The 9155-nt window shown below is 57.0% G+C and overlaps 1 protein-coding gene across 2 annotated transcripts; it reads left to right on the top strand.

Moving 5' to 3' along the window:
• Window positions 1-129: 129 nt before the first annotated feature.
• On the top strand, window positions 130-9152 carry R3HDM4 (R3H domain containing 4). Of its 2 annotated transcripts, XM_059489877.1 has the most exons (8): window positions 130-285; window positions 2571-2725; window positions 2836-2954; window positions 3414-3537; window positions 3905-3990; window positions 6396-6481; window positions 6635-6690; window positions 7763-9152. In XM_059489877.1, the coding sequence occupies exons 1-8, from the start codon at window positions 242-244 to the stop codon at window positions 7864-7866; spliced, it is 774 nt and encodes a 257-aa protein (XP_059345860.1). In that variant the 5' UTR covers window positions 130-241; the 3' UTR covers window positions 7867-9152. The 2 variants fall into 2 exon arrangements, with proteins under 2 accessions (XP_059345860.1, XP_059345859.1); XM_059489876.1 differs by lacking the exon at window positions 130-285 and having other exon boundaries at window positions 2467-2725.
• The last annotated feature ends 3 nt before the right edge of the window (window positions 9153-9155 follow it).

Genomic DNA, 9155 nt, shown 5'->3' with positions numbered 1-9155 from the left:
GGGTCCGGCAGCCGCCGAGCCCCGGTTCCTGGGGCTCCCCGAAGCATCCCCCGGTGCCCCACCTCCCGCGACGCCCGGGGCGGGCTTCCCGTGCCCCCGCCTCCCGTGACGTCACTTCCAGCGGGCGGTGCCGGGCCCGGTGCCGCCGGTGCGGGCCGGGGGTGGAGGAGGCGGAGGGAGGTCCCGGTCCCGGTCCCGGTTGTGGTCACCGTCCCGGTTCCGATCCCAGTCCCGGCGCGCCATGGTGGTGCTGCGGGGCGGCGCGGGCCCCGAGGAGCCGTTCCCGTGAGTGCGGGCCCGGGGCCGGGCGGGCCGTGGGGCGGTCGGGCCGGGCTGGAGCCCCCCGGGCTGTCGGTGCGGGCGGGGAGCGGCGGCGGCGGCGGCGCCTCCCGGGACAGCCCGTCCCCAGCTCCCCGGGCCCGCGGGCGCTGTCAGAGCCGAGCCCGGCACCGGCATAATGAGCCTTAAAATTAGCGTTTATCCCCTGGAGGTCACGGTGCTCCTCCCGGTCACCGGGGGTGGGCTGGAGCCCCCCGCTCCTGCACCGGAGTACCGGGGGCTCGGGACCGTGCGGAACGACTTTGTTCTGCTGCCAAGGGGTCAGTGACAGGAATAGCTCCGAAATCCCCCGGCAGAGTACGAGTTCCTTGGGAATGGGACAGGAGGAGAAGGCAGGAGTCTGTCTGTCTGTCTGTCTGTCTGTCTGTCAGGCCCGGTGTCCGCGGGGTCACGGTTTGAATGATCCCTCCTGGGGTCCCATCTGAGCCTGGCACCGATGCTATGATCCGACACGGGTCACTGTCCCGAGGTCACTGTCCCCTGTGACCCTCCCTCCAGGCTGGCACTGGGCGGAGGTGGCAGTGCCAGGGCAGACGTGGCGGTGCCCGGTGCCAGGGCAGCCTCAAACGGCCCTGAAAGCTTCAGGAAGGGAATTGAGCATGGCTCAGCCTGTTCCCCTCCCAGCCACGGGGCTCGGGGGGTTCCCGGGGTGCTCCCCCTGGGTTTTGACATCTCTTTTGGGGCTGTGTCTGCTCCAGGGAGTGCCCGGCCCGCAGCTGTGTACTCAAACCCTCGAGCTGGGGCCGGCGTAAGGTGACTCCCTCTGTTTATTCAGGTTTTTGTAACCGTCTTTGTATCACAACTTGATCCGCCAGCCCTGGTTGCTGGCTGTGGCAGGTTGGGTTACTGCTCCCCACCCGTCCTCTGGGCATTGCCTTGATACCTGAGTCTCTTTTATTCTTTCCAAGCCCACCTTTGCCACGGTTTGTTGTTTATTTTACCCCTCCATCAGCAGCCAAAACTGTATCACTGCCCCCCATGCAGGAAAAGGGGAAAAAAAATCAAGGTTTTGGCGAGGGTGAGCAGCTGGCTGTTAGCCCAGGCTGCAATCGGACAGCACAACCTGCTCTGCCCTGTGCCCAGATCACCTCTGCCAGCCCCTGATTGCAGGACTGGGGCTCCCATAAATGCTGGAAAGGAGGGGACAGGATGGGGACAGGGCCCTGTGGATGGAGCAAGGCTGTGACGGTGTTCACAGGAGTTGTTGGGTGAGGGAAGAGATGAGGATCTGACTCCATGTTTCAGAAGGCTTGATTTATTATTTTGTGATATATGTTACATTAAAACTATACTAAAAGAATAGAAGAAAAAGTTTCATCAGAAAGCTAGCTAAGCTAAGAATAGAAAGGAATGATAACAAAGGTTTGTGGCTCGGACAGAGAGCCCGAGCCAGCTGGGCTGATTGGCCATTAATTACAAACATTCACATGAGACCAATCACAGATGCACCTGTTGCATTCCACAGCAGCAGATAATCAATGTTTACATTCTGTTCCTGAGGCCTCTTAGCTTCTCAGGAGGAAAAATCCTAAGGAAAGGTTTTTTCATTAAAAGATGCCTGCGACACAAGGCTGTGGCAGTGGAGGCAGTGGTCACTCTGGGCAGCTCCTCGTCCTGCATGGACACTCCTGGGGGTTCTTTCAGGGGTGTTGATTTTCTCCCCCACCTTGTGCTGTGCTAAAGGAAACCCAAACGACCCTGAGGGGAAGTGAAGGCAGCGAAACTTCCTGTCTTTGGTGTTTGGTAAACTTTGAAACCCGAGCAGTTGCGTTCAGCACAGCGCTCGTGGCGTGGCTTCGTTTTCCCGTAAAACTCCTCAGTTTTATGGCCATTCCTCAGCCGTGCCTGTGACCGAGCAACGCCCTGACCGTGTGGTGAGCAGAGCACCTTTGGGTGCCCCCAGGAGCTGGCAGTGCCAGGCTGGGGTGCTATTCCTGCAGGTGGCAGGGTCGGTGCCAACCCGCTCATGACCACGGTGAGCGTGAGGGGATGGATCCATTGCTTTGCTTCCTGTGTGGCACACTTAATTGCCCAGGTTAATCACCCAGGTTAATTACCTGGCCCTCCCAGTGCTGACACACAGCTGCTTAGAGCTTGGAGGTCACGGTGACCGGAGGGAAAAGGAGGATGTGTTGCTGTAACAATGGTGCTGATGCTCCGGTGCCCCATCCCGCTGCTGTGGCTGCCCCAGCCCCCTCAGCTGGGCTCACCCCTGCTGCTGTGCCCCCCAGGAGGATCGAGGACTGCCTGCCCCTGCTGCAGGACTCCCCCTCCAAGCGTTTCTCTCCGTCCAAGAGGAAGCAGTACTACATCAACAAAGCCATCCGCAACTCCGACCTCATCCCCAGGGCCAAGGGCCGCAAGAGCCTCCAGAGGCTGGAGAACAGTAAGGACCAGCAGGGTTTCTCCCCCAGGGCAACCCCTGAGCTGTTCTGGGGGCAAGGAGCCTCTCTGGAGGTGCTTTTCCCCCATCTCAGGCTTTGCTCTTGGCCCCAGCTCGTTACCTGATGACGCTTCTGGAGCAGGACGACTGCGGGAGCGACGAGGGAGAGCTCAGCCACTCTGCCACCCCCAGCATCTTCACTGAGGCCTGCAACAATGAGACCTATGTGGAGGTGGGTGCAGCCACCCCACTGCCTTGGGGACACTGGTGTGGCGTGTCATGCTTGTAGTTCACTCCTCCATCCATCCCTGTGCCTGAGCTGCTGCACTGCTGCTTCTGCCTGGTTTGGTGTCAGGATGGGATCTGTGTGTGCTGGGGGGTGATGGGCTCCTGGCATCCATGGAATGGGGGAATTTCCAGGCAGATGCTCTCATGGAGAGTTGTGCCTGCAGGGCAGTGAATGCCTGGTGAGCTGCAGCACTTCCTCTGGCACAAGCCCCTTGCCAAACCCCCATTGCCTCACACTGGGTGTTTTGAAATGTGGCCTCTCCCTGGTGTGACAGGGCCACACTCAGGGCCATCCCTGGCGATCAGAGGGTGAGGAGGGGGCTCATGGGGTGTGGGGAGGGGCCCTGGGTGGCTGTGCACCCCCCAGACCCCTGTAGTGGGGCTTGGTGGCTTCTCTTGTCAGATCTGGAACGACTTCATGAACCGCTCGGGAGAGGAGCAGGAGAGGGTCCTGCTCTACCTGGAGGAGGAGGCCAGGAAGAAGCACAGGAGGAAGCTGCCTGTCAAGAACGAGGACAAGTGGAAAGGTGCTGGGAGGGGAACCAGGGTGGGGACAGCCTCTCCCTTTCCTTCCTTGTGTACATTCTGGGAGGGCTGCGCCCACTCCCTGTCTGTGGTGCGGCCAGGGGATGCCTGAGCTCGCCCTATGGGTGTGGCAATGGGGGGGTTATGCCTGCAGACCCCCAGCATGGACCTGGGAGGGTTTTTGGGAGCCAGAAGAGGCTGGGATGATGGGCACAGCCACCCCCAAACCCCCTGTGCTGGGGAGGGCATTGCTGCTTTAGGGGTGACTGTAAAGGGAGCAGCTAGGGGGACACTGGCTCCTCCCAAGAAGTGACATTGTGAGCTCTGGAGTTGTGTGAGCTGTGCCTAAATCCCTTTTCCTTCCTGCAGAGCTCCCTGCCTACACCCCCCAGGAGTGCTTCCAGCGCATCAGCCGCCGCCTGCGTGCCACCCTGAAGAGGGGCAGGATCCCCATGGTGAGCTGGGGACAGCCTGGCACAGCAGGGGTCTCTGGGGTGTTGGAATTATTACCAATAAAATATAGATATATAAATAAAAATATATAAATATTACATATAAATATTATATAATGTATAAATAAAATATATGTTATATATAATATATAATAATTTATATATAGTATATATTATATATAATATAATATATATATAAATAAATATATATAGAGATATATTTAAATATATAAATATATATATATATATATAGTATATAGCATATAGTATATATTATATAGTATGGCTGCACAGCACGTGCCTGAGCTTGTTTGGCCCTTGCTGCTTGACCAAATAGTGGCACTGTGGTGTTTTCACCCTAGAGACACTTTTGGCTGGCAGGTGTGTGGTGTTTCCCCCCACAGACACTTTGGGCTGGCTGGGTGTGTGGTGTTTCCCCCCACAGACACTTTTGGCTGGCTGGGTGTGTGGTGTTTCACCCCACAGACACTTTGGGCTGGCTGGGTGTGTGGTGTTTCCCCCCACAGACACTTTTGGCTGTGGGTGTGTGGTGTTTCACCCCACAGACCCTTTTGGCTGTGGGATGTGTGGTGTTTTACCCCACAGACACTTTGGGCTGGCTGGGTGTGTGGTGTTTCACCCCACAGACCCTTTTGGCTGTGGGTGTGTGGTGTTTCACCCCACAGACCCTTTAGGCTGGCTGGGTGCTGCAGTTGGGCACATGGGGACAAGTCCAGGCCTGCAGGAGCTCTGGTGGTGCTGGGATGGAGCTTCCCCCCATAGCAGGGGCTGCTCCTCAGGTTTCCCTCTGAGGAGAAGCTTTAAGGGGATGGTGAAGGAAAGGAGTCGGTTCTGATGGAGGGTTTGGATCCAGAGCTTTATTCTGGCCCACAGGCCTCTGAATGCAGCACCAGCTCCAACAGAACTCCCTGAGCCCGTGGTTGGTGTTCCTTTAACCCCAGGGAGAGGGGCAGGGAAGGGGCAGGGAGCCACCAGCCAGGGACAGGAGGGGAGGAACAAAGGGACAAAGGACACTTGGATGGCCCCAATGCCCCCCAGGGGTAGAGGGCATCCTTTGGATCTGCCAATTCTGGAATGCCAGGATTGACAGACAGTGTTCTGAGGGGAAAGGAGACGTGACTGACACACCTGGGAGGGAATTATAAGGGAGAAACCCAGAATATCTGAGGCAAACCATGACTTTACAACAGTGGGGGCTGCCAGGGGTCCCTGCACAGCCCAGAGCTGTGCCCTGACCTTGTGCCACATTTCAGAGCAGCTCCTGGGAACGTGCTCGTGCTGCAGACACACATCCAGCTCCCAGCACATGGGCTTTTCCTGGCTCAGTTCAGATTTTTCTGGCGCTTACAGGGCTTTTTTTTAGTGGTTGTTTCCCAGTTTCTGTGCAGTGACAGCAGGTGACAGGTGAAACAAGGCATGGGGACAGCAGTGGAGCCTTTGGGGTCTTCACAGTGACCCACACAAGGTTATTTGGGGCAACTCTGATGTATTTTGAAAGGGGGTAAAAGTGCTGAGCAGGAAGGAGAGAGGTAATGTGACCGTGTTTACAGGGAAGAGATGAGGATCTGACTCCATGTTTCAGAAGGCTTGATTTATTATTTTGTTATATGTATTACATTAAAACTATACTAAAAGAATAGAAGAAAAGGTTTTTTCAGAAGGGTAGCTAAGAATAGAATCAGAAAGAATGATAACAAAGGTTTGTGGCTTGGGCTCTCTGTCCAAGTCAGCTGACTGTGATTGGCCATTAATTACAAACAACCACATGAGACCAATCACAGATGCACTTGTTGCATTCCACAGCAGCAGATAATCAATGTTTGCATTTTGTTCCTGAGGCCTCTGGGCTTCTCAGGAGGAAAAAATCCTAAGGAAAGGTTTTTTCATTAAAAGATGTCTGTGACGAGGTAAAATTTGGGGCAACTCCGATGTATTTTGCAAGGGGGTAAAAGGAGGGAGGTGAGAGCAGCCCTGCACTTGCTCTGCCAGCCCTGGGGGTGCTGCCACCCTGCTCCCTCTGCTCTCTGGGGCTCTGTTTGTTTTTCCCTGGTGCTAATTAGAGCCTCTCAATGCAGCCTGGGCTCCTCCTGCCTGCTGCCTTGTTTGCCTTCAGTGTGCTGCTCTGTGTCCCTGGGCTCACTGAGCTCTGCACAGCACTGAGCTTTGGCTGTGAGCACCAGGGACGGTGCCAGCCCTTGGCACACACAGTTGGCAGGAGCTGGATCCTTCCCTGCCCCAGGGGCTGGAGATGGGAGATTCCTCCTCCTCCTCCTCCTGCTGTCTGCCATCCAATTAACTTGCCCAGGAGCTGCTGGCATTAAATCCTGGGGAATGAGTTGTGCCATCACTGTCCTATCCTCGCTGAGTTCCTGTCTCTCTCCTCACAGGGGACTCTGGAGGGGCTGGAGGAGGAGCTGCTGGCCTTCTTCTCTGTCACCCCTCAATCTGTCTACACAGCACTGATGGATAACAGGTATTTCCGCATCTCTGGGGTTCCCCAGGCTGCAGAGGGGATTTGGGAGCACAGGACACCCACCTGGCCTGTTCTGTGTGTCCCAGGAGGATGGAGGGCAGGGCAGGGACACACAGGTCAGGCTCTAACTAACCCTGTCCCCTCTTCCCCCAGCTTTGAGAGGCTCCTGCTCCACGCCCTCTGCCAGTACATGGATCTCGTCTCTGCCAGTAAGAGCCCCGTGTCTGCTTGGTTTTAGTTTTGGTTTTTCACTTTGTTGTTGTTTTTCCCTTTCCCTCCATCACTATCTTTTCCTCCCTTCCTCCTCTGGGCCCCGCCTTGCCCTGGGGCTCAGAGATAACCCCATGATCCCACCCCTTCTGCTTCCTCCCCAGCAATGCCCTGAGCTCCCTGGGCAGCCCCAGTGGTCACCAAGCTCAGCCAGACCCGGCTCTGAGGGGAAATTTGGGTGGTCCAGAGCAAGAATCTGCTCACAGGGTTCCCTCTCCTGCAGCTGCTTCCTCCTCCCAAGGATCAACCCTGCCGTTCTGGGCATCCCCAAAGGTTTTGTTGCCAAGGCAGGGATGGAATCAGGCTCCATCCCTCCAGAGGAGGCTCTGCTGTTTCATTAGGAGCTGTTTGTGGCAATCAACCTGTGCACTAATGACGGAGAGAGCGAGCCCCAGGATGGAGGGCACAGAAAACAGGGGAGCCCTGTGCCCACCACAAACCCCAGGATGGAGGGCACAGAAAACAGGGCAGCCTGTGCTCACCATGAGCCCCAGGATGGAGGGCACAGAAAACAGGGGAGCCCTGTGCCCACCACAAACCCCAGGATGGAGGGGACAGAAAACAGGGCAGCCTGTGCCCACCACAAACCCCAGGATGGAGGGCACAGAAAACAGGGGAGCCTGTGCCCACCTCAAACCCCAGGATGGAGGGCACAGAAAACAGGGGAGCCTGTGCCCACCTCAAACCCCAGGATGGAGGGCAGAGAAAACAGGGGAGCCTGTGCCCACCTCAAACCCCAGGATGGAGGGGACAGAAAACAGGGCAGCCTGTGCCCACCACAAACCCCAGGATGGAGGGCACAGAAAACAGGGCAGCCTGTGCTCACCATGAGCCCCAGGATGGAGGGCAGAGAAAACAGGGGAGCCTGTGCCCACCACAAACCCCAGGATGGAGGGCACAGAAAACAGGGCAGCCTGTGCCCACTACAAACCCCAGGATGGAGGGGAAGGGCAGTTGGAGACCCCTGAGAGGGAAAACAGGGCTGTGCTGACCTCTCCATCCCACCCTCAGGCTCGGACATCGAAGGGAAGCGCCAGATGAAAGTGAGCAACAAACACCGCGTGTTCCTGCCCCCGGAGCTGCTGCTCTCAGACTACCTGGGCCAGATGAGCTGATGCTGCCCCCACAGCCCCTCGTGTGCCCTGTGCAGCCTCTCCCGGACCCTCCTCAGCCCTTTCCCTGCTCCCAGGCCGGGGCTTTGTGGCTGTGCTGGCAGCAGGGCAGTGGGTGCAGAGCAGGTGCCTCTCGCCCGCCCTGCTGCCAGTACAGCCCTGCTGGAACTGCTCGTGTGTCTATTTATAACCCAGGTGTTTTTAAAAAAGAATCAGGCGGGGCCAGCCTCCCTCGGTGGGGTGATGTGGGTCCAGATTTTTCTGCGGTGAAACAGCAGCTCCCGGGCGGCTGCTGAGCAATCGCTGAGGCGGCGGAAGAGCCCCGGGGCTGCCGCGTTCCCTCCGGGGCTGCCGCGTTCCCGTTGTTCCCGCAGCCCACCGGGGGCTCGGCCGGAGCGGGGTGTGGGCAGCTCCCGGTGCTTTTTACCCCATGCCCAGCCTGCAGAACGGGGCTGGTTTTAAGTGTAATATAGCTTGTGTTTTTTTTATCACGTGTGTATGTGTGTGTGTGTATTTACATGTGTGTGCTGGAGGGGTGCAGCCCCCTTTGGGGCTCTGCTTTTCCATGGGGGGGGGCAGATGTGCCAAGGGTTGCTCACAGGGAAATTTTTGCTGGTTGCTCTTGTCCCACGATGCCACCGACTGCCATTAACCCAGACCCAGGAGGCTCGGTCAGGGCGGGTTGTGGGCAGCTCTGGGTGCTTTTTACCCCATGCCCTGTCTGCAGAACGGGGCTGTTTTTAAGTGTAATATAGCTTGTGTTTTTTATCATATGTGTGTGTGTGTATTTACGTGTGTGTGTGTGTGCTGGAGGAGTGCAGCCCCCTTTAGGGCTCTGCTTTTCCATGAGGCATTTTGGGGGTCCCTCTATGTGCCAAGGGTTGCTCACAGGGAAATCTTTGCTGGTTGCTCTTGTCCCACGATGCCATTAACCGTGGGCACCCCCAGACCCAGGAGGCCTGACCAGGGCTGGGTGTGGGCAGCTCCCGGTGCTTTTTACCCCATGCCCAGCCCGCAGAACGGGGCTGTTTTTAAATGTAATATAGCTTGTGCGTTTTACCACGTGTGCGTATTTACATGTGTATGTGCTGGAGGGGTGGGCTCTGCTTTTCCGTGGGGCATTTTGGGGGTCCCTCTATGTGCCAAGGGTTGCTCACAGGGGAATCTTTGCTGGTTGTTCTTGTCCCACGATGCCACCGACTGCCATTAACCGCGGGCACCCCCAGACCCAGGGGAGCCCCTCACGCCTCCTTCGCTGGTTCAGCAACAATAAAAACGGTGCTCCCCTGCTC

Source organism: Ammospiza nelsoni, chromosome 27, assembly GCF_027579445.1.
Source record: "Ammospiza nelsoni isolate bAmmNel1 chromosome 27, bAmmNel1.pri, whole genome shotgun sequence".
NCBI classification, from domain to species: domain Eukaryota; kingdom Metazoa; phylum Chordata; class Aves; order Passeriformes; family Passerellidae; genus Ammospiza; species Ammospiza nelsoni.
This window is presented reverse-complemented; position numbering and strand designations above follow the sequence as displayed.